Here is a 26090-nt window from a genome sequence, read left to right on the forward strand (position 1 = left end):
ACGTGGCGCCTCGTAACATCGTGACATTACGTAGCGTCCGGCTGTCATGGCAACACAACATCATTTGCCGCCGCGCAACCATGTTCACGGGAGTTACAGGGAGAGATACGGGAGTTGCAGGGGGAGACGCAGGAGAATGCTGGGAGACGCCGCACCACGCCACCGTACCCCGCCGCCTGTAAGACTCGTCTACGGGTAAAATGCACTCCTGCGCCCCTCTCCCCTCCCCCCCGGTGAGTGGGCGAGTGGGCGAGTGTATTTGTTGAACCCTGATTATTATTATTAGTTTTTTATTTAACAGTTAATGCCATTTTTAATGTGTTTTTTTTAAAGCATCGTTTGATTTCTATAGCCGGCTTTAGCACACTTCCCCAGGAGTGCAAGATATTTGCAACCCTTTCCTGTTTGTGACAATGTGCGGTGACCCTTCGTTTTCACTTATTAAGTGATACTGTAGATGCTTGTTTTTATCTTGCACATTGTAAGTGCGCATTTTATATACTTTTTACATAAAGATTTTGTTTATCAGCCTGATCGCGCTATGTAGCATTTTCTCATCTCTCCTATATACCATCATACCGCTGAGTGTGCCTTGAGAGGGGATCCTGACTACATTCATTCCATACGGGTAGCAGCCCTAATTGCAAACTGTATTCATCTACATCTTGTGGGTAGGCTGGACATACGAGCCAAGACTATACTACATGCCATATTTTATTGCCTATACATCTGCACTTAAATTGTGTGTTTTCTTTGTCTTCTTTTCCCTTATATGCTCCTCCTGGATTGTTTGAAAACTATCATACTTCTTGGAACCCGTGAAACAGGTCCCACCAGAGGGTTTGAGCTGGGTTATAAGATTAACACTTACAATTTTATTATCACTATTTTTTATTTGTGTCATTTTGATTAATTTTATTTATACCTTTATTATTTTATTTTCACTTTTAAGTTGTTTGCGCCTTTATATTCACTTTTTCACAATTTATGAGGCGTCAAGTTTTCATGGCAACGTAGCGCCTCGTAACATCGTGACATTACGTAGCGTCCGGTTGTCATGGCAACACAACATCATTTGCCGCAGCGCAGCCATGTTCACGGGAGTTACAGGGAGAGATACGGGAGTTGCAGGGGGAGACACAGGAGAATGCTGGGAGACGCCGCACCACGCCACCGTACCCCGCCGCCTGTAAGACTCGTCTACGGGTAAAATGCACTCCTGCGCCCCTCTCCCCTCCCCCCCGGTGAGTGGGCGAGTGGGCGAGTGTATTTGTTGAACCCTGATTATTATTATTAGTTTTTTATTTAACAGTTAATGCCATTTTTAATGTGTTTTTTTAAAGCATCGTTTGATTTCTATAGCCGGCTTTAGCACACTTCCCCAGGAGTGCAAGATATTTGCAACCCTTTCCTGTTTGTGACAATGTGCGGTGACCCTTCGTTTTCACTTATTAAGTGATACTGTAGATGCTTGTTTTTATCTTGCACATTGTAAGTGCGCATTTTATATACTTTTTACATAAAGATTTTGTTTATCAGCCTGATCGCGCTATGTAGCATTTTCTCATCTCTCCTATATACCATCATACCGCTGAGTGTGCCTTGAGAGGGGATCCTGACTACATTCATTCCATACGGGTAGCAGCCCTAATTGCAAACTGTATTCATCTACATCTTGTGGGTAGGCTGGACATACGAGCCAAGACTATACTACATGCCATATTTTATTGCCTATACATCTGCACTTAAATTGTGTGTTTTCTTTGTCTTCTTTTCCCTTATATGCTCCTCCTGGATTGTTTGAAAACTATCATACTTCTTGGAACCCGTGAAACAGGTCCCACCAGAGGGTTTGAGCTGGGTTATAAGATTAACACTTACAATTTTATTATCACTATTTTTTATTTGTGTCATTTTGATTAATTTTATTTATACCTTTATTATTTTATTTTCACTTTTAAGTTGTTTGCGCCTTTATATTCACTTTTTCACAATTTATGTGGCGTCAAGTTGTCATGGCAACGTGGCGCCTCGTAACATCGTGACATTACGTAGCGTCCGGTTGTCATGGCAACACAACATCATTTGCCGCAGCGCAGCCATGTTCACGGGAGTTACAGGGAGAGATACGGGAGTTGCAGGGGGAGACGCAGGAGAATGCTGGGAGACGCCGCACCACGCCACCGTACCCCGCCGCCTGTAAGACTTGCCTGCAGGTAAAATGAACTCCTGAGCCCCTCTCCCACCCCCACCCCCCCCCCCCCCCCCGCGGCGAGTGGGCGAGTGTATTTTTTGAACCCTGATTATTATTATTAGTTTTTTATTTACCAGTTAATGCCATTTTTAATGAGTTTTTTTTTAAAGCATCGTTTGATTTCTATAGCCGGCTTTAGCACACCTCCCCAAGAGTGCAAGATCTTTGCAACACTTTCCTGTTTGTGACAATTTGTTGCCAATGTTCCCAGCAGTTTAAGCTGTAAACTGTAACAATAGTTAATGTTACCTAAGGCTGCGCTTATAGTGCCGGCGACGGCGACAGCATTGTCGCGGCAAAACAAATGCATTGCCACTGTCGCGTGCGGTTATAGTAAGTGCGACCTGACGGCGCGACGGATTGGTCGTGATCGCTGGAAGTCATCTCTATTTGATTTTCCAGCGACCGTCGCCTGACCGTCGCGTCGCCGTCGCTGGCACTATAAGCGTAGCCTTAGTAACATCAGGATACTTTGTACCTGTGGAGTCACACTGACTGAAGGATTGATGGAAACGGGAAGACGGCCATTTTATTAGGCACACAATAAGTATTTTTACAGATTTATAACAGCAACAAACAATTGCCAGTTTAGGTAAGAATGTAGAATTATACATTGCCACATGCTTTACATATACAAATAATAAGAAGAAAAGGGACGGGGGGGAGTATTATTGTTGCTTTAATAGCATTTCTTTTTTGCTAGATTGCCTAAATAGGAACGTAAAAAACAGACTAGGTAACATCACACATGCTACTGATTTATAGAGCTTTAGTAATGTTGCATTATGGTCAAGGAAAGATGGACTCTGAATCATATGTAATTTCTTGCAAGCTAGGATTACAATGAGATAGTTGTTACTACTTAGGCCAAGATTATAGTGGCCGCTGCAGAGCGCGCATGATATATGACGTCACATGTGAGGTGCGTGCACGCGAATCCTGCACTGTGTGCAGGAGACAGGCGGGAGGAACCATTTCACCTCCCCCCCCCCCCCCATCTATGTTGAATTGTAGTTTGATATCCCAAATGCATGGTTTCTATGCACAAACATTGCAGTGGGACCAGAATAAACCCTCTTGGGCGTATCCTATTTTGCCGCTCATCCGTCTCCTGTGACAGTTATGGCTTGGGAGAGAAAATGAATCGGAAAGTACAAATCTGTCCACGGGTTGTATCCCATGACTGTTTATGATGAATCCGCGTGGATTAAACCCGACCAAATCCATTGGCGGATTTTGCACCATGAAATGGATTTTGGGTTGCAAAATGCAAACAAAATCCGGGAAACGTATTTGGGCGGATCCGCCCATCTTTTCCCCCGGAATACTGCTACATGTGTTCACCTGATTCTCCCAAAGGTGCAGATATCACATTTGCCCACGCAATCTCTACTTTGGCATGAGCAAACAGATATCTGGGGTATGCACATAAATGATCCTGTCATGTTGGACATCATTTTATTCGGCTGAACTTGCTCGTCAGAAATATATATTTCTCATACTTGTGAGGGACATCATCCCCCAAATATCTTTACATTAGGTAAATATGTACGGATATAACAGGTTTTATGATGGTATGTGACGTTTTGCTTGGCTGACATTTTGTTAGGCACACAATCAGGATTTTTACAGAATTATAGCAGGAACACCAAACGATTGCCAGTTTACGTTAGAATGTAGAATTATACATTGTCGTATGCTTTACATATAAAAATGAGAATGAAAAAAATGGGGGGGTTGCTTTTTAAAACAGACCTTATAACATTATATAGAGTATTTATCACAGTCTGCTATTAATGGTGTATCAGTGAACAAAATTGTCTGATTTATATATAAAGCAATTTAGTGAATGCTAAAGTTTAACACCAACTAATTTCAATAATTGTTCCTTTCTTTAAATTATAATGTGGGATACCTTGTTTTCAATGATGAATGAGAAGTTATATTTTATATGAAGATGACGTTTGTTCGGTATTGAGTGCAGATAATAATGGGTTATTTATCTTCTTTTGTGGGTTAGCTAGTAACCATTTACCCTTTCATTGCGCTGACCGGATATTTTGATGGCTGTAGCAACCGATTCTTTATAGGTTTTGTCTTGTTATACAAAGCAATAAGTGCAAAGAGCCAGAGGTAACCACAAGTGGGGTATACATGCATACCCCGCATAAACGTACGCAAGAGAATGTATGTAAAGCGAAAATGTACTTAAAGTGAAGCACTACCTTTTCCCCACTTATTGATTCTTCGGTACAGGTAGGGAGCTGGTATTGCTGGTCAGGAAGTGCTGACAGGAGCGTGCGCGAGCTGCCGCTTGCCTATTGAGGGAGGGAAATCAGAGCGTCACTACTACGGTGGTCTGTAGGGCAGAATAAGTGTCCGTACTCGGGAAGCGAGCGTACGGACACAGGGGTATGGGGCTATTGAAAATATTTCCTTACTTGCGAGTGTACTTAAAGTGTGTCCTTAAAACGGGGTATGCCTGTAAATACCACAGAATTACACCTTTTGTGCAACCTGTGGGCAAAATAATACTGCCAAATTATTTTCTGGCAGAATTTATCCTTTTTCATGCTGAAGAGTCCACTCTTTGGCAGACCCCTTACATGTACCTTACCCTCAGGCCCTTTATTTTGCATGCTACAGACTTATACTGTACTTTGGAGCATTCAGTATTCACTGTGAAATAAAGTGGACAATAGGAAAGAGGGGAATATTATTCAATGCGACTGCAGAGATGGCAGTCTCCACCAACCCAAATCAGTGGAATTTCTGGGGTTCTAGGCCAAAAAAGGCCATTTTAATGAGAACGTACCGATTTTTATCTTTGAATCTCCCGCAAGGATTAGTCTGTCAAAGACAAATGTGGCAATATTCTTTTAGTCCATAGGCTGCACAGAAAGGGTGCAGAGATCTGCTGACCCCAGCGGCACTAATGGCCTTAAGCATGTTACGTTTTAGATGGCTCTCTGATATTGGAATTGCTCCAGCACTAATGGTAATTCCATCTCAACAGTTGCTCAATGCAAACAAAGAGTTAATCCGATGTGTGGCCTTAAGTAGAATAGTACATGGAGATGGACACTGGAAACTTGCCCAGGCATTTGCCAACCTTGCTCATGGCTACCTTACTCTTAGAGGTAAGTTCTAATGTTTAATATCACCGCAAATCAGCACTGAGAGGCAATAGAAACCAGAAGACCAGAGCAGCCAGTGAAAGCATGGTGCACATTCTGGTGTCATGTTGTATTGACAATGCTTAGATGTTATTAGTGCTGTCCCTTTATAACCACTCTCCCTGTGAATCTTCTTATTTTATGTCAGTCAGCAGTGAAAGAGATTACTCTCTGAAAATCCCTATAAATATTCATGACCAATCCTGTTCTTTTTACGGTTACTTGATGCCATATAAATCTGGTTCACTTACAACTAAGAAGCTTGTACATTTATCAATTTGTAATGCTAATTATTATTAATCAGCACTCTTAGAGTTTTAACCAAGCATTACAATTGATGGATGTTAACACCAGCAGACACCCCTCCCCCCCCCTCTCTTGCACAAGATTAAGTACCTAATGCTCATTTTGTGACACCTATCGGGTAGTTTAATATTTCTTCAGAAAATAGGTCTACAATGCCACCTAGATGAAAATCTGCAAACAGCAATTAATTTATAAGTCTCGTTTTCATACATATCCCAGCCTGTGCTCATATGGATGAAACGAGCAAGCACATGTAGTTTTATGTAGATCACACTGGTGAGTCCAGACCTTGTGATTCAGTGTATAATACATGACTTTTTATCTGTAGGAATTAAAGTGTAAGGTTTAAAGAAGAGAAAAACATAGAGCTATTGAAGCCCCTCAGTGGTCCTCTCACCCGTGTACCATTGAAGAAGTCTGTTTATAAGGATTGCTGAGGGCGTATTTATGTAATGGATTGATAACATTGGTAACGGTTTATCATATTGAGAACCTTAGCTTCATTACCCTGACGTAGAATGTGTAAGGCTGAAGGTAAGAGGCCCACACTGGGGAGAAGGGAATATGAAAAGGAGGAAGAGGCATGGGTGGTAGATTCCGATTTTGCAGCTAGCAAAGAAGACTGAGAAGTGTCTGATATTGAAAGGGAAAACTCAGCCACTGCCGTGAGGGAGTCTAAAAGCCTGGACCGAAGGTGCTACTCCCCCGCACGACAAATACAGGCCTAGCGTTCCAGTTATAGTATAGTCACAATCTTTGTTAAGGTGATGTCATTTAATTTGTGTGTGCTCCAGGGCTGCCGGTTCAGGCCAGACAGCATGCGGAGTCTGCAAAAAATATCCTCCTCCGAGGTGTCGACATGTCAAAGTCTGTAGAAGACAAGAGAGAAATATTGGGAACTCTGTTGATGATCTACTATACCCTGGGCATGTCTCACTTACTGCAGAAAAAATATCCTTTAACTTTAAAGCAACTGTGTGGAAACCTGCCACAGATCTCAGTGTGTAGGCTGTCATGGTGCATATTATATTATAATATATAATATATGTGTAGATGTAGATATAGCTATATATGTATATATAGTTAAGTTATGGTGAGTAAAAAAAGTGACAAAATCCCTCCACAGCAAAGCATATAGCAAATGGAAATACAACTGTATGCTCATTTGCATGTCTTAGGCAGGTCTGCAACCCCGCCTTTCACCATTATCACCCAGCACACAGCACTTCCACCATTATCACCCAGCACACAGCACTTCCACTGCAGCAAGAGATTCTGGGAAATTACATGCAAATGAGCGATTTATAAGTTACTGTCCAGGTGTCCCAACAATCAATGTCATTATGTCCCAGTTTTAGAGAGAAAGCAGCTACAGCTCAATGTCTCCTCTGGCCAGTAGGTGGCGCTGCGCAGCTCTCGCTGCTCCTCCTCTCCCTGTGTGTGTGTGTAAGGCCTGGGACATAGTAAGTTTAAGCTCGCTGAGGCGGGCAGAGCCGCGCTGAGCAGATGCACAAAGCCCCTGCATCTGTCATCAGCGCGGCTATAGTTTCCCCCTCCGCATGCGTGCTGATGCGTGCGGAGGCTCAGAAACTTTTTGCAGAGACAGGCAGATTTAAAATTTGCCGCTCGGGGAAGCGGAGGAGCGGTCACGTGACCGCTCCCATCCAATGGGAGCGGGGGACTAGGCCCGCCTCCCGCTCTGCCTCCTGACACGCCTCCGCCCCGCCCCCAGAGCGCGCTCACTGCCTCGCCTGCAAGGACAGAAAAAAGCTCCATTTTCAGCAGGCGAGGCAGAGCAGGAGCGCGGCTGAACCCTCTATGTCCCAGGCCTTAGGCCTCGGCCAGGCTCCCCGCTGGCGTGCTGAGGCTCAGGGAAAGCGGGTGCTTTCCCTGGCCCTGCGGTTGCTTACCGTGCGCGCTGTCAGGGGGCGGGCCAGTGACGTCAAGGAGCTGGTTCGCCCTCATTAGGCGAACCGCTCACGTGACCAGCCCCTTCGCTCCGGCAAGCGCGCAAATTTTAAAATTGCCTAAGACCTGCGCTTCCGCAAGCGCGCGGAAGCGTAGGCGAGCCCCTACTAAAGCCGCTCTAATTGCGGCTGTAGGGGCTCAGTGGCATGCATGAGCGAGCGTCAGCACGCTTCAGCGAGCAAGCGCGTAGCATGGCCGAGGCCTTGGTGTTGGTGTGTGTGTGTGTGTGTGTAGGGGGGGGGGGTAAGTATGTGTGTGTTTGTGCTCAAGTTAGTGTGTGAGTTGCTGGGTAAGTGTGGGGAGGGAGTGCGGGAGGCAAGGGAGAGGGGATAGTGAGAGAGAAATAAATCAATAATACAGCATAATTGACAAATACCATTATAATGTTTATTTTTAAGTGATGTCATTTGTTTTATAAATACTTTTTTTTTTATTGTGCCCCGGTTTTTACTTTTGGAAATCTGGTTACCCTAGTAATAAGTTCACAAGTGGCTGCATCCCCCAAAGCTTTCAATGTTAGCCCTAGGAGTTTTGTGGAGACGTGCTAAAATAAGTGACAAAGCCAAGGCCGGTTGTCCTTGATACTTTCTGTTCAAAAACTCCATAAACATCACATGAGCAATCTGCTTGGAAGGGAAAGAAGGCTTGGGATCAATACACAGAATGGCCGTGAAGTTCTGCCTGTCACTTTCTTTCCTTAACTGCCCAACTGGAAGGGAATCGCTTGACAGCTTGCAGAAAGTGGAGAAGATTGTGGAAGAGCTGGAGGGATTACATGAGAGACAGGCTGTCATCTTCCGAATATCTGAGACGGACATCACCATAGCGTTGGGAAGGTGCGTCGTATAAATGCGTCTAACTTTTCTTTAGTTTTCTTCTGAGAAATATAGAACATTTTATGTTTAGATTTGGGGTGATCGTTTTTTATAATACTAAAAGACAGGAAAACGTCACAAAGTCACACAAGGCCTCCAGTTTCAAACAATCACTCGTTTATTAAGCGACTCATATTCAGATTCTGGGAATGAATACGCGGAGGAGGACACTGACTCTCTAATACTTATTAGCTTCCAAATCCCTTTGACGGGGGCACGTTACCATGGTAAAGTGACGTCATGACGTAATTTGACGTTGCAACAGCATGGTTGCCATGGCAACGAGGTGCCGTGTGACGTTGGTTGTGACGTCCGCGGCGTCATTTGATGCTCGGTTTTGAAGCAGAAGCAGGGCAGCAGAAAGGAGGCGGCCGGCACAGGTAAATAAGCCCCTTCCCATTAAGTCCGATGCAAATGGGGGTGGACATTCTTGCCGTCCCAAAAGTTTGCCGCATTAGGCCTGGGCCTAATGGGAAATCTGACACTGGTGGCGTAGCTATCAGGGCTGCAGGGGGTGCGACCGCACCCCAGCGCGACGCATAATAAAAATAATAGGGCGCCAAAATACCGGGAGAAAAAAGAAAAATAATTTTAAAAAAAATAAATAAAAAATAATACGAGGAAAAATATAATAATAATAATTATTATTATTATTATTAATGCATCCCTAGGTTCACCTAATGGACGGGCCGGCCCTGCCTGGTTGATGGGTAGCATCTGCTGTTTTGATAGTTAGTACTTGAGTAATGCAACATTGGCTGAATAGTTTATCAAAGGAGTAGTATGTATGGATGTTAGGTAAAGCGTATATACATATATTACCAGGTAGGTATGGAACCCGCCTTGGTACAAGCTGGTTTAGTACGCTATTAGCGGATAACCAAATAGTCTAGTTTGAGCTGGCGGGTTTTGTTTAAGCTAAATAAACAGGTCTGGTTTATCAGGCGTCAAGTGGTATCGTATAATGATAGAATATACGCTTTCGTACAAGGCTTATGTGGGCGGTACTTCTCCGGAAATTTATAATTATAAGATACCAGTCAGGTTTTTTGGATATCCCTGCTTCAGCACAGATGGCTCAATCAGTCAACGACTGAGCAATTATAATGTCCAATGCTAATGAATAAATATATAGCCGAAAATATTACAAACCACACGAGATCAAAGCAAAACGATGCGAGGTTCCAAATATTTTTCTTAGTTTCCCCCCTGGTTCTAAAGGCCCCTTCTCACCCTTTTTCTCAGGGCCTGCCTCCTGCAGAACGAACTGAGCTCAGCCATTCGTTATTTTGAGTACGCTGTGGATTTAGTGATTTCCTCTGAAGGGGACAGTGCTCCCGAATTGGTAAATCTTTACCAGGATATGGCCAAAACTGAGCAAATGCGGAAAAAGCATAACCGTGCCATTGAACATCTATTGCAGGTAAGTTTGTAGGGAAATGGTGTAAAATGTGTTCATTTCTACAAAGCAATAACTAGCACAAAGAATAGAAGGAAAAATAATCCTCTCATTTCCAAACCAGAGTCCGTGTACTAATCTCAGTGGTACAAAACAGAAATGTAGGCTAAAAGTTTCCATGTCTAAGGCTGCGGTGCCGCTGGCGCTGACCGCGCTCATGCTTGGGAGCGATGGCGTCAGCAGCTCTCTTAGCATGAGCACCGGGTGTCCTCGCTATTTCGGAAGCGTGCGCGGGGGAATAACATTGCAGGCAAATTGAGCGCACTCGAAAGTAAAAAATTTTTGGTTTACCCAAGCGTCAAGCGTAGGTGAGCGTGTGCCCGCGCATGTGACCATCCACATTGACTAAGGTAAGAGCGCTAAGCGCACTCAGCGCCAGTGGGGACTCGGCCTTATATTGCAGTGCAGAGATTTAGGGCCATATTTACTAAGCAGTGCTATGCCAAAAGATAACTTCTGGCCATACGGGACACCTTCCATATGGGAATTTAATTACCATTTTGGTGCTAGAGAGCATATTCTTTTTGTTCTTGTTGTGAGAAATTCTATGGGACAAATAAGAAAAAGTCTTTCTGTCTTCGTCCCTCCTATGCCAGTACCGACGAATGGGAACCTACTAAAGCAGTGTCTTACTCAGGGTGGGAGAAAAAAGACCACCAGCCATACAAACAAAACTCTATCAATGGAAAAAACATCAAAGCAGCAGAACAATAGCACTGAACAGCAGAGCCAATACCAGCCCTGCACAACACAGCAGAGCTAATATAAGCCCTGCACAAAACAGCAGAGCTAATACCAGCCCTGCACAAAACAGCAGAGCTAATACCAGCCCTGCACAAAACAGCAGAGCTAATACCAGCCCTGCACAAAACAGCAGAGCTAATACCAGCCCTGCACAAAACAGCAGAGCTAACACCAGCCCTGCACAAAACAGCAGAGCTAACACCAGCCCTGCACAAAACAGCAGAGCTAACACCAGCCCTGCACAAAACAGCAGAGCTAATACCAGCCCTGCACAAAACAGCAGAGCTAACACCAGCCCTGCACAAAACAGCAGAGCTAACACCAGCCCTGCACAAAACAGCAGAGCTAACACCAGCCCTGCACAAAACAGCAGAGCTAATACCAGCCCTGCACAAAACAGCAGAGCTAATACCAGCCCTGCACAAAACAGCAGAGCTAATACCAGCCCTGCACAAAACAGCAGAGCTAATACCAGCCCTGCACAAAACAGCAGAGCTAACACCAGCTCTGCACAAAACAGCAGAGCTAATACCAGCCCTGCACAAAACAGCAGAGCTAACACCAGCCCTGCACAAAAACAGCAGAGCTAACACCAGCCCTGCACAAAACAGCAGAGCTAATACCAGCCCTGCACAAAACAGCAGAGCTAACACCAGCCCTGCACAAAAACAGCAGAGCTAATACCAGCCCTGCACAAAACAGCAGAGCTAATACCAGCCCTGCACAAAACAGCAGAGCTAATACCAGCCCTGCACAAAACAGCAGAGCTAATACCAGCCCTGCACAAAACAGCAGAGCTAATACCAGCCCTGCACAAAACAGCAGAGCTAATACCAGCCCTGCACAAAACAGCAGAGCTAACACCAGCCCTGCACAAAACAGCAGAGCTAATACCAGCCCTGCACAACACAGCAGAGCTAATACCAGCCCTGCACAACACAGCAGAGCTAACACCAGCCCTGCACAAAACAGCAGAGCTAATACCAGCCCTGCACAAAACAGCAGAGCTAATACCAGCCCTGCACAAAACAGCAGAGCTAACACCAGCCCTGCACAAAAACAGCAGAGCTAATACCAGCCCTGCACAAAACAGCAGAGCTAATACCAGCCCTGCACAAAACAGCAGAGCTAATACCAGCCCTGCACAAAACAGCAGAGCTAATACCAGCCCTGCACAAAACAGCAGAGCTAATACCAGCCCTGCACAAAACAGCAGAGCTAATACCAGCCCTGCACAAAACAGCAGAGCTAATACCAGCCCTGCACAAAACAGCAGAGCTAACACCAGCCCTGCACAAAACAGCAGAGCTAATACCAGCCCTGCACAAAACAGCAGAGCTAATACCAGCCCTGCACAAAAACAGCAGAGCTAACACCAGCCCTGCACAAAACAGCAGAGCTAATACCAGCCCTGCACAAAAACAGCAGAGCTAACACCAGCCCTGCACAAAAACAGCAGAGCTAACACCAGCCCTGCACAAAACAGCAGAGCTAATACCAGCCCTGCACAAAACAGCAGAGCTAATACCAGCCCTGCACAAAAACAGCAGAGCTAACACCAGCCCTGCACAAAACAGCAGAGCTAATACCAGCCCTGCACAAAAACAGCAGAGCTAACACCAGCCGTGCACAAAAACAGCAGAGCTAACACCAGCTGTGCACAAAACAGCAGAGCTAATACCAGCCCTGCACAAAACAGCAGAGCTAACACCAGCCCTGCATAAAAACCAGTAGAGGCTATCTCCGTGTGCCTCAGGCACCAAAACCATAGCTTGTAAGCTTATCTGGGCAGGGATTGTGTCTGAAGAAATCCTATGCCCTGCGTACCACGCACTATACTGTGATTATGACGCGCTTTGAGTCCCATTGGGAGAAAAGCACTACTGTATATGAAATGTTGTTGTTGTTGTTGTTGTTATTATATAGATCGAAGGCATTTCCTTCCAGGTGAAAGGAATGCGCTACTCAGTGGACACACAAGAAAAGAAACAAAAAAAAGGAAATAAACAATTGCGTAACACGTTTAAAAAGCGTATTGTGTATATATCCCTCTCCCACCACCTCTCCCTCACCCCTCTCTCTCTTCCCTCCAATTCATACAACCCCTTCTCCGATACACATAATAAACCCTGACCTCCTCCCATCCACACACCCCCCCTCCTACAATTCAAAACACACACTTTTTACCTTTCATGGGGTTCTTCCGGTGCTTCACTGGAGTCCCGCCCTAGAGGCATTTACACAATAGTTGCTCACTGTGTTAAGATCCACTGGCCTGTTGGGAGAGCGGCCACATTCTGTGTGTTCTGTTCTGTGTGTTTCTGGACTTCTCTGAGGAATATTAGTAGTTCATTCGCATACAAACTCCCTCCTATCCAGCCAATATATGCATCCGAGCTTCCACACCCGGTGCACGACGGGGCTCTCACGTCAGTGAGCAGCGCGCCGGACGCTGGGCCAAGCTTACTTCCGGCATGCTGCCGTCTGAGAGCCCCGTCGCGCGCCGGCAGTGGAAGCTCTGCGACGTGGGACAGAGAGAGGAAAGGTCCTGCAGGCCGCTGAGAGTCGGGTCCCGGCCACAACCAGCTGCAGGGCCTGGTTTGAGGAATTTCCTTTCCTATTGTCTGATTTTGCTGCGCTTATTGTATTATTATAATTCCCTGTACTGTATTCTTTGTGAAGCGCTGAGTACACTTCTGGCGCTTATATATATATATATATATATATATATATATATATATATATATATATATATATATATATACACACATACACATATATATAGCGCCAGAAGCCAGAAGTGTACATGCATATAAGTGTATATGTGTACATACATGTGTATATACTGTACATATACACACACACATACAGTCAGGAACTCATTGCTCTTCATTTCCTACATTGCGTGGCACCAATTGTATTAGATTAACATCCTTTTTGCTATCTATTGTTTTTAGGCCCATTCAATTTCTCAGACAATACATAGAAATGTTGGTGTTGAAACTGCACAAACGGGGCTGCTGCTGGCGAAAGCATATGCTGCTTCTGGAAAGCATGAGTATAATCGTGAGTACAAGATTTCTATTATTTTATAGGGACAGCCATAATATCATGTGTGTAATTAATCTAGACACAGGCAGGCACATAAATAATACAAAATGTTTTATATGATGAATCAATCACCCCATTGTACAGGTCTCAGAAAATATATGGATAGTTTCCCCCCCTCTCTGGAAACATGTTGCTGCTACTACTGATGTCTTGGTGCGTGCATACCTGTGAGGCTCCAGGACAGCTGAGAGTCCGTGATAGGGTGGGGACCAGGACAGGCTTACAGTGATCCTTATGTTCTTTCCATGGTGATGCAGCGCCTCCAGACACGGCAGGCTACAGCAAGGCTGCAGGCAGTCCCTACCATGACAGTTCTTTCTCTCCAATACCTCTGGCTAATAGACCGCAACTCAGCCAGGGGTATATAAATGAGGTCTTTATTTATAGCAACCACTGCAGATGGTAGACTGCGTCGTATAAAGTAGAGTAGGAGTCTCAGATCCCTGGATGGTGCTGGCTAGCAGTTAATGTTTGAAGCCTTGTGCCATGCACAGATCTTGGTTCCTCACCCTCAGGAAGGGTGCAGGAGAACTGTAGCACACATTCCTCTCCCCAGGAGGGGTGAGGGCAGAACTTCTACCCCATGAGGGGGCAAGATGGAACTGACTCCTCTATAATTTGGAAAGCCGCCTCCCTGCTGCAAAAGGGGAGGGCACTGGGCCTGCACCAGGATTGGCTGCAACACAGACCCAATGTCACCACCTCTCCACTCAGGGAGGCACACCCCACAGGATAGCCTGGGGGGAGAAGGGGATACACCCCACAGGATAGCCTGTCCCTGTCTGTAGCTCCCAGGGCTTACGTGACGGGAGGGGCAGAACGATAGCTGGACCAGCCATGGCTATATATGTTTTTAAGAGTAAATAGTTACATAGCCACATAGTAGTAGATGAGGTTGAAAAAATACATCGGTCCATCAAGTCCAAACTATGCTAAATTTAGATGACACATACTTTATCCGATATTTGTACTTACCGTATATTGATCTAGAGGAAGGCAAACATAAAAAAAACCCCAGTGAAATATCATCAGATGATGAGGGGGAAATAAATTCCTTCCTGACTCCAAATATTGGCAATCAGATTTCTCCCTGGATCAACATCCTTCCTATATTTACTTATTTGGTATATCCCTGTATACATTTCCTTTCTAAAAAGATGTCCAACTTTTTTTTTAACAAATCTATTGTATCTGCCATCATAGTCTCCATGGGTAATGAATTCCACATTTTAACTGCCCTTACTGTAAATAACCCTTTCTGTTGTTGCTGGTGAAATCTCTTTTCCTCTAACTTTAAGGTATGACCCTGGGTCGTTTGACCTGCTCTTGCGATTTTTTTTTTTAAAGCTCCTTGTATTGTCCCTGAATATATTTGTTTATAGTTATCATATCCCCTCTTAGAAACCTCTTTTCTAATGTAAACAAATCTAATTTAGCTAGCCTCTCCTCATAAGTTAGATTATCCATCTCCTTTATTAATGTGGTGGCTCGTCTCTGCACTTTTTCCAGTTCCATAAAGTATTTTTTATGGAGTGGTGCTCAAAATTGTACTCCATATTCAAGGTGTGGTCTTACTAATGCTTTATAAAGGGGCATAATGATGTTTACTTCCCTTCCATCCAATGCCGGTTTAATGCAAGATAAGATCTTATTTGCCTTTGCAGCCACTGCATTACTTTAGGCACTATTGCTAAGCCTGCTGTCTACAAGCACTCCTAAATCCTTCTCCATGGAGGATTCTCCTAATTTATCCCCATTTAATTTGTAAGTTGCCTGTTTATTCTTGTTTCCCAAATACATAACCTTAGATTTATCTGTATTAAACCTTATCTGCCATTTACCTGCCCAGGTTTACAGTCTCTCCAAGTCCTTCTGGAGAGATATTACATTCTGCTCTGATTCTACCACCTTACACAATTTAGTATCATAAGCAAAGATGGAGACTTTGCTCTCTATACCAACCTCAAGGTCATTCATAAACAAGTTAAAAAGCAGGGGTTCCAGTACCGATCCTTGAGGTACTCCACTCACGACTTTAGCCCAACTTGAAAAGGTTGAATTTACGACAACCCTCTGTTGTCTGTCCTTTAACCAGTTTTCAATCCAGGTGAAAATATCTTTACCGAGTCCAATTTGCTTTATTTTATACACTAACCTCTTGTACGGAACTGTATCAAAAGTGTTTGTAAACTCTAAGTAGACCACATCAACTGCATTACCCTGGTCTAAATTCCTACTTACCTCCTCAGAGAAACTAATACTGTTAGTTTGGCATGATATATCCGTCATAAATCCATGCTGACTATTACTAATAATTTTCTTTTCCATTAGGTATTCCTGAATATTATTCGGTACTAAACCTTCAAGTAGCTTCCCAACTATTGAAGTCAGGCTTACAGGTCTGTAATTCCCCGGTTGGGATCTAGCTCCCTTTTTAAATATAGGCACCACGTCTGCTTTACGCCAATCTTGTGGTACTGAGCCTGTGGAAATGGAGTCCTTGAATATTAAATGTAATGAATTGGCTATTACTAAACTTAGCTCCTAAAGAACTCTTAGATGTATGCCATCTGGGTCAGGTGCCTTATTTCCTTTAATTTTATCACGCCGCCTATGAACTTCTTCCTCAGTTAAGCAATTGTTCATTAATATAGAGGTTGTGGCTTCCGCCTCCAGTTCCTATCCATATCCTCCACCCCCTTTTTTTTTTTTTTAGCCACATTGCTTTAGACTTGTTTCTTTTATACTTATTACCCAAGGGTATACACTGATAAGTGTGCTTTTCTAACAATGTTTTAAAGACTGCCCATTTATCTTTCACATTTTTCAATGCAAAAACATTATCCCAATTTATTGTATCATTCCATTTTATGTACAGTTGATCACTCCTCAGTTTATAAAAATCTGCCTTTCTTAAATTTTAAAACTTTGTTTAACTCATGTAATATAGTTTTTGATAATTTATTTCAAATGAGACCATGTTTTGATCACTGTTACCCAAATGTTCCCGGACTTGAATATTTGTTATTACTTCTATATTGTTAGATATGAACAAATCCAGTATTGCCCCTCTCCTGGTTGGTTCCTCAATAATTTGGGTCATATAATTGTCTTTAAGCACCCCCAAAAACCTGTTCCCTTTTGTTGTAATGCTAATCTCATTGCCACAATCCATGTTCAGATAATTAAAATCACATGTAGCCAGGTCCCCCTTTCAGTGCGCCCCCCCCTCTGGGTACTCACAGCAGCCGCTCTTTGGGAAGTGCGGGGGCGTGCGCGAGCATAGCGCGCCTCTCCTAGGGATGCGGCCGGTTGCCAGGGGACGCGCGCGGGCCGTTGCTAGGGCCGCGGTCGCGTTGATAAGGTCCCGGTGGCTCGCGGTGCAGGGCGCTGCCATAGCAATCCTCGCGCATGCGCAGTGCGGCAGAAAGCGGCGGCGGCCCCTAGAGTGCTCGCGCATGCGCAGTGATCGCGCAAACGGCACGGTCAATAAGCAGAGGGCTCACAGCAGGGACTACATCTCCCATGAGCCTAGGAGCGCCCCACGTGACCCCAGGGAGCCAATAGGGCTACAGCATCTCCCTGCAGGGGAGATTGGATACATTTCGCGGGCTTGAAACACGTTTGTCAGTTGGTGACCAGAGCAGCTAGGGGAAGGAGGTTGGGTGCAGGAGTCAGTGACTCCCTGCATTAGGCCAGCAGCCCCCTAGGCCCCAGATAGCCCTGAGCCACCAGTAGTGTTGTGTTGTTCAGGGACAGGCCCCAGGTTAGGGACCCTGCCCCTTATTATCTAGAGTCAGTTAGGGACACAGCGGACGCTGCGCGTCCATCCAGAGGTCTGGGCTCAGACCTCCGCTGCGGCTGCAGCAGCCATCCGGGTGGGATCGCCCCGGACGGTAGTTCCTGTATTCCCTCGTCATCAGGATCCTTTGTGAAGCTCCTTGGCAGGCCCGGGCACTGGAGTGTTCGGCAGGTAATCTACAAGTGCACCAACTATACCATCTATTCATATAAGACATAGTGGCTGTGCAGTCACACATATCAATCTCACGTGAAGGGACATATTGTGTGGGGTTACTGGACACGGGGTGGGATCACCCGGTGAAAGGGGGTAGCGTCCTGCGTGAGCAGGAGGGAGAGCAGGCAGGGGGGCGCAGGAAGAAAAGTTTGCGCACCCCTGCATTAGGGGATAAGGCGGGGATAATCCAGCCAAGCCAGTGTTATCTGCCATGGACTTGAATAGTAATTAATGCCGACACGGGTGCGTTAACCCACAATGGACCTTAGTGACTGTCCCCCATGGACTTCAACTCTGTGTGGTCTTGACAATTAGTTGCTTAATCATAAACCTCTCAATGCCTCCCACAAAGCAAATGTAAGATGGTAATGCAGGGCAGTTAAAGGAGATTTTTATGTTTCTTGTTCTTAGAATTTGCTGACAAGTATTTCAGAGAGAGTCTCGGCGCTTACCAGACCGTTTTGGGTCCTGCTGACCCGCAAACGCTCAGCACCCTTGTGGAATTCAGCAAATGGCTCATACAAATTGGACATAAAGAGGTAAGAGAAAATTACCTGTTCCCCTTCACAAAAGGACACGTTCCAAAACCTCGCAGTCTCCCGTGTTCTAGTTGAATTATTTTCTTTTTATAACATACTAGCTGAGAGACCCGGCGTTGCCCGGGATGTGAACCGTGCTCACACTGACACACACTGCTCATTGTTCACACTGCACACTGCACACACACTGCTCATTGGTCGCACTGACGCACACTGCGCACACACAGCTCACAGTGACACACACTGCACACTGCACACACACTGGTCACACTGACACACACTGCACACACACATACACAGCTCATTGCTCACACTGACACACTGCACACTGCACACACACTACTCACACTGCACACACTGACACACACTGCATACTGCACACACACTGCTCAATGGTCACACTGCACACTGCACACACACTGCTCAGACTGACACACACTGCATACTGCTCACACACTGCTCATTGGTCACACACACTGACACACTGCTCATTGCTCACACTGCACACAGTGCACACACACTGCTCATTGCTCACACTACACACACTGCACACACACTGCACACTGCACACACACTGCACACACACTGCACACACAGTGGTCATTGCTCACACTGCACACACTGACACACTGCTCATTGCTCACACTGCACAGTGCACCACACACACACACACACACACACACACACACACACACACACACACACACAGTTACAGACAGTTGCACACACTTACACACACTTTCACACAGTCATAGACACTTACACAGACTTACACACACTCACACACTCTCACACTGTGAAACACTTACACACACTGTCACACACAGTTACACACAGTTACACACAGTCACAGACACTTACACACACTTACACACAGTCACAGACACTCACACACAGTCTCACACAATTACACACACCAGCACCAACACCCGCTCCCCCCCCCTCCTCCTGCGCAGCGGGGACAACGATGGGGAGAAGGTGAAGCGGGGACCGGAGGGGCATCCCCCCTCCCATCTCACGTCCCGCGGCCTGTCACGCGGTGACAGGGGGGAGCCGGGAGCGGAGGGGCATCCCCCCTCCCATTTCACGTCCCGCGGCGACAGGGGGGAGCCGGGACCGGAGGGGCATCCCCCCTCCCATCTCACGTCCCGCGGCCTGTCACGCGGTGACAGGGGGGAGCCGGGAGCGGAGGGGCAAGAGCAGCACGTAGCATGTGGAGGGGGGGGGGAGCTCACCCGTCCTGCCACTGCCTCACTCATCCTGCCGCTGCCTCACTGATCCGGCCGCTGCCTCACTCATCCGGCCGCTCCCATGTGGATGGGAGGCGGGAGGCCGCGTGTTGTGGCCGCTCCCCCGCGTGTGTCCCGGGTGCTCGCTCCGCTCCCCCGCTGACTGTAGCGGCGCCGGGGTGTGAGCTTGGGGGAGTGGGGGGGTGTGAGCTTGGGGGGGATGAGCTTGGGGGGGGGGGTGAGGTGTGTGTGAGCTTGGGGGGGTGGGAATGTGTGTGTGTGTACACGGGACTCCGGGTAAGTTAGGGCACAGGGAGGGTGGGAGGGTGTGGAAGTTGAGGTGCGGTCCAGCTGACGGGGGAGAGTGAGGGGCACCCGGGAGGGGATTGTGTGTGTGTGTCCCCGTCCGTGTGTGTGTCCCGGTGTGTGTGTGTGACCCTGTGTGTCCTTTGGCCCGTCACTCCGCCTCAGGCCAATGAGAGGTGTGCGGGGGCGGGCCAAGGGACCAATGAGATTTCCCCTAGGGACACCGGACATCCAGGCAGGCAGGCATACAGTGCTTTCACTTATATAGTATAAGATTGTTTGAACAAAAATTGTTCTTCATGTATACTGACATGGTAAAATGGCGGTGATTGGTTTCCTGGTTGTTTTGTAGCAGATATATTCTCTTAAAGAGGCAATTTTAGCAGTACGTTAACAAAAAAATATATTTTAAATATAAGCAGCCTTTGATCACCTTTATTGAAACTGAATTATGCCGATTAATTTGTTCTCTTTTTAATTAATAAAAATCCTGCTTCCCGGGCTTTACTAAATGGCTGCTTTTCCGTTTCAATCAATCCTTCAGTCCGTGTAAGTCAGCAGCTACAATGCATTCTTATATTACTGAGGTAACATTATCTATTGTTACAGTTTGCAGCGCAAACTGCTGGGAATTTTGGCAACAAATGATCACAAACAGGAAATTGTTGTAAAAATCTTGCACTGATGGGGAAGTGTGTTAACACATGCTATAGAAATCAAAGGATGCTCATCATAATAATTAAAATGGTATTAAGCGTTAAATTAAAAAAAAAGTAGTAAGTAATATAAAATACTACAGCACTGATTTAAAAAAAAAAAAAAACAGCACATGTAGGATATTGCATGGATTGTCCCTTTAAAAAAAAAATAATAATAGACAATTCCTGTTAATCTCTTTTTCTGTAGTAACAGTTTTTTACTCACAAAATAGTATTTTTTTTGTAGAAAACCCATTTTGTATCTTTACATTGTTGTAAATCGGCGTCCTACTTTAATTATACTACTCTCTCACTCCTAAACATGGTATCGTAACTAAGAAAAGTTTACGCTGACAGGCGGCAAGTGGAAACAAATGTAAAATAAAAGTAAGAAACCTGCTACAGTATACAGTACAAGTGGTTTACATTGGGCGTATATTGTCAGCCAGTGAGGCTTAGGGACACCTCATACCTGATAGTTTGGGAATTAATGAGAGGAGTGGGGGGGGGGATATAATAGACCCAGATGCAGATTGTGATGCGTGTGCATTGTAATATGTGCATTGCTCTTCCCCTTATTCAGAGGATCTCAACTCCAGTCCTCAAGACCCCCCCAGCAGGTCAGGTTTTAAGGATATCCCAGCTTCAGCACAGTTAGCTCAATCAAATGCTCAGTCAAAGACTAAGCCTCTGATTGAGCCACCTTTGCTGAAGCAGGAACTGATTGAGCCACCTGTGCTGAAGCTAGGATATCGTGTTGGGGGGGGGGGTCTTGAGGAGTGGAGTTGAGAACCCCTGCTCTAAGTCTTATTGTCACTGCACAACTTGCAGTCTCAGCACAGCAGGTGCAAGGTACCTTAATATATTGACACAAACAGACAGACACTTAGGCCGTGCTCATGGTGGCGGTGGCGCTAGGTGCACGCGCCCAGAACTCTTACCTGTTTTCCTATTCCAGTTCTTCAAGTGCCCGCTGCCCCTGGCATCGATTTAGCGCGTCGACGCTGCTACAATTTGGCCAGAGCAGTAAGTTTGTCATTTCGGGGCTGCTGTCGAGCTAGTTCAGCCAATGAGCGTGAACCAGCTTCGTAAAGAGTCCGTGACGCATTCGCCACGCCTACCAATCTCCTGCAGCAAAGTGCACAGATCGCTGGGGCTGCAGGAGCGCACGTCACCACCATGAGCACGGCCTTATTCTGTAGATGCGGATTCTACACTATGGCACGGAGAGACCAGTTCATTTCAATGGGGTTTTCCGTGCAATAGATTTACAGAATAAAGTCATAGGATGAGATTGCCTCACTCTGCAACATCATGACATTAACTGCAGCTTTATTTGCCTTCATACACTCATATAAAGAGTTAGATTAAATTGAGGAGAGAAAGATAAACTCAATCCAAAGACAATGGAATTGTTTTGCATGCAAGTTATCCTAAATTGAAATTCAAGTCACTACCAGCTCGCTTAAACCCAACATACACACAATGCAAAATCTAATTATAATGCTTTTAACAAGGAGCCTTCAGATAAAAAGACAATTTTCTATTTGTGATGTTTCTGATATTTATATTTCTTTATTTTTTTCTTGTTATGCTGCAATAATAAACAAATCAACATAGTTATTGCTGCTGAAAGGGAAAATACAAATACTGATCTCAATTTATACCAAAATTATCATTCAATTAAACTATAAACCATTTCAGTGCTAAAGGTTATGTAAAGCATTGTGCCTTTCCCCCCATCATTTCCAGGAGGCGTACAAGCAGCTTCATGGTGCCCTGACCTCGGAGACCGAATATAATGAGACCATAGCTGAGGTATTAAGTATAATGGGCAGCATATGCTTAGCTGATGGGAAGATACCGAAGTGCTCCAAACTACTGAAGAAGGTAATATTTTATTCCTTAAACACCATGAAACACTGTTGCAATTCAAGGGCAAAACTGTTTCATGTATCAAATACAAAAGATTATTTATCGCAAATTGGATTTGTTTTTTTTTTTTAGAGATCAGATGTAGTTTTTTTGGCCTGATACATATCACCCTACTGTACGTGACAATTGTGGCACTTGTGTATAGGCGTGCACCATATGAGAATACAATATCTATGCTGCTATTGTTCTACTTCTCTGATAACAATATAGGTCATTAAAATGATGATATGCGGTGGGGACAGCAGCAATCCAAGGGCAACCCAGGCAGCGAAGTTACAATAATAGTTGACAGGACAGTGTTTAAGGAATTAATTTATAATAATATTAATGAATCAAGAGTATAAAGGTCAGAGAGAAACTTAAAGCACAATAGAAAAGAAAAAAACAGTGTGATCTGTGAAGAATAGGTGTCCCCTACTACAAAGATTTGGAACTCACAGGAAGTATTCTTGATTGAGCATGTAGAAAATAGATCAATGAATCAACTGCTTGACTTCTCCGTCCTCCAAAAGAGCACCGCTAATTCAACTCCGATACCGCAGGTATATAGAACATGTGGGGGGAAAGCATGTGATACAACAACTCCGATACCGCAGGTATATAGAACAGGTGGGGGGAAAGCATGTGATACAACACCTCCGATACCGCAGGTATATAGAACAGGTGGGGGGAAAGCAAGCGTGATAAGTACTTTTTAGATTGTATATATTAAAAGGTATCAGAGATGCACAGGGCACTCACACATTATCAGCATGAAAAGAGCATTGTGAGTACACCCGACTCAGCACAACGGAGACACAATCTCACGGAATAAGCTTGTACCAGACACCGTAGCGGGGAGATTATCTCCATTGTGCCAAGTCAGATGTACTCACAATGCAGATTGATAAGGCATGAAATGCATATGTATGTATGTATGTATGTATGTGTACCTGTGATGTCACGCAATTAAATATTCTTGTGGTTGAAGAAAGTTGTATATGATTCCCTTGGAATCCCCACAAATTGGTTTAAATGTCTTTATTAGTGAAAAAGTGTGAAAATGTCTCTGGCCATAAAAGAACTACCTTTGGCAGTAAAAGTGTTGACACCATCAAATATTTTTTTCTTGCAGTGTTTGGAGATTCAGATAGCAGTTTACGGAACGCAGCACCGTAAAAGCAGAGAAACACAAAATATACTCAACACATTACAGAAGTAAGTTACATGTGTTCATATTCATGCAAGGCGTGTGCCACATTTCCTCAGATAACATAATTTGGTCATTTGTTTTTGTTGCCAAAAATGACAGCCTTAGGAGTTTCAAGACAAAACTGGTGGAATCATGGGCCACAAGAAATGCACTAATCTGTCAAAGAAAATAATTATGTTGAACATGTTTTTTTTCCCTTTAAGGCCATGTGACCACTATTTCAGTGATCATATCAGATTGAAATCATATCTATACGCTGCTGCCAACACTCAAGCGATAGCAAATATGACATTTGCAGTCTTTCGTCCGTGTTATAAAAAAAAAACTATGCAAAACCACACATCTGTTGTAGCAAAATGCATCAGAAAATGTAAATATGCTCTACAAAGCGTGCAAACAGTTAATTCAGTGCCCAAAGCATCACTTAAAGTTGTATTTTAATACATATAAAAAAAAATACAGGCAAAGGCCGGGGGGGCGGGGGGGGAAGAGAAGGGGCACTCTCCCCCTCCCGTCGGCAGCCCATCGCGCTCTTCAGACAGGTGGGGGAGATGGTATGTTGTGGCGGGTCTAGAGCGTTAGAGCCGGCAGAGGAATCAGCAGCTGTTACAGCAGAGTAGGACAACAGGGGAGGAGCATCAGACCACTAGAGTGCGCTCCTCCCCTGCTCTGCCTGTGTACAGCTGCTGATTCCTCTGCCGGCTTATCCTCCTGTTTAACGCTGGACCACCCACAGGTAGGCATGGGGGAGGAGGGGAAAGAGGTGGTGATGATGTTGGGGGGAGTGAGGTGGTGGTGGTGATGGTGATGGCAGAGGGGGAGAGGTTATGGTGGGGGAGAGATATGATGGGGGGAGGAGAAAGGGTGTGATGGTTGGGGGGGGGGTGTGATGAGGATGAGAGGATCAGGGAGAAAAATAAATGCAGTCAATATTAATGGGGCCCTGAATTTTTTGGCCAGGGGGCTGCTCATGTCGTTATGCCACTGCAGATATGAAATATGTACCTGTTATAATTCAGAATAGGTGTCACCACATGATATACTAATTTCTGATAAAGTCCTACATCTAAGTTAAGACCTGTTTGTCTTATAAACTGCTTCAATTTTAGTGGGCCATCCGTGAGCCCCATTAAGCCCTCCTTTGCAGAACACATACACGGGAAGGGTTTTGACCAGTCAACCCCAAATTCTTGTATTTAAGTCAAACTGGAAGCACATTAACCCCAGAATCACCAGATTTATTAAAATACTTAATATTCCACCATTTTTATTAAAACACACACAAACACCTCTTCCCTGTCCCTCCCCCCCCCCCAAATATATCAGCCTTTGTCGATCCATTGCTGGATAAAGACCTCCCCCCCAAGGATCTCCCAGGTAGTGTGGTTGCAATATAATATATGGAAAATGTGAGCAGTAATTTATGTAAATCCTAAACACTTGTAAAACGAATCATGTTTTTTTTTTTTTGCAGGTCGGGTGCTGTTGGCAAGTGAAACGGACCTTGTAAATGAATCAGATTACACGGCAATGTGTTTCGGGCCTCTTCTACAGCAGCTGTTTACAACATTAATGCATTGCATAGGGAATTAAATACATAATATTGCCAAGTGCCTATTTACACATCCATTGACTGTTCTGTGGACAAAATATAACTTAAAACCTAGATTGCTATTCCATATGCAGTGCAGCTATTGAACAGGGCCTTTTTTTCCCTCTCCAGCATGGGGATCACTGATTCAATGCATATTGAATAGGAGGCCAGAAGACTGATGCACATCACCATGCCATCTGTGTGCGTTTGACCTCAGCTGTACAGTAACAACCCATGGGATAGGTTGTCACTTATCCTCCTCCCCCCCCCCCCCCCCCCCCCTCCATACAAAAGGCTTTTTCATTTACTTATTAGGAGGGGAAACAGAGCAGACGTATTAGGGGGGGGACGGACTTTTTTTGGTTCGGTATTCTATGACACTTCACATGTTGGGAACTGGATCACATTCATTTTCAGGAGGGGGAAAATATGAATCTTCCCCTCTGGTTCCTTTTTAGTGCTTTGCTAAATTTGTAAAATAACAGTGTCACTGAGAAAAAGTACATGTTTCAGGTCACACCTGGACCACAATTCCAAACGTTTGAGGGAGATCCAAGATGTTTAAAAAAAAAAAAAAAAAAAACACTATGTGAACAGTGATATCCGGCTGTTTTTTACCATTTGTGTTATATACACCCAATGTCCAAGTATGCCATGCATATATTCTTCATTACAATATTAAATCA

General features: G+C 44.9%; 1 protein-coding gene across 2 annotated transcripts in view; it reads left to right on the forward strand.

The window, feature by feature from the left end:
* TTC23L (tetratricopeptide repeat domain 23 like) overlaps positions 1-26008 on the forward strand; it is a 29839-nt gene extending 3831 nt beyond the window's left edge. For both annotated transcript variants that reach the window (XM_075587880.1, XM_075587871.1), the window contains exons 4-12: positions 5271-5394; positions 6531-6687; positions 8415-8540; positions 9825-10002; positions 13740-13848; positions 18323-18450; positions 22436-22573; positions 23733-23815; positions 25285-26008. In XM_075587880.1, the coding sequence (XP_075443995.1) occupies positions 5271-5394; positions 6531-6687; positions 8415-8540; positions 9825-10002; positions 13740-13848; positions 18323-18450; positions 22436-22573; positions 23733-23815; positions 25285-25306 (1065 nt within the window). In that variant the 3' untranslated portion in view covers positions 25307-26008. The remainder of the gene's footprint in view (positions 1-5270; positions 5395-6530; positions 6688-8414; positions 8541-9824; positions 10003-13739; positions 13849-18322; positions 18451-22435; positions 22574-23732; positions 23816-25284) is intronic.
* The last annotated feature ends 82 nt before the right edge of the window (positions 26009-26090 follow it).

The sequence above is a fragment of the Ascaphus truei genome, chromosome 1, assembly GCF_040206685.1.
Source record: "Ascaphus truei isolate aAscTru1 chromosome 1, aAscTru1.hap1, whole genome shotgun sequence".
Taxonomy (NCBI): domain Eukaryota; kingdom Metazoa; phylum Chordata; class Amphibia; order Anura; family Ascaphidae; genus Ascaphus; species Ascaphus truei.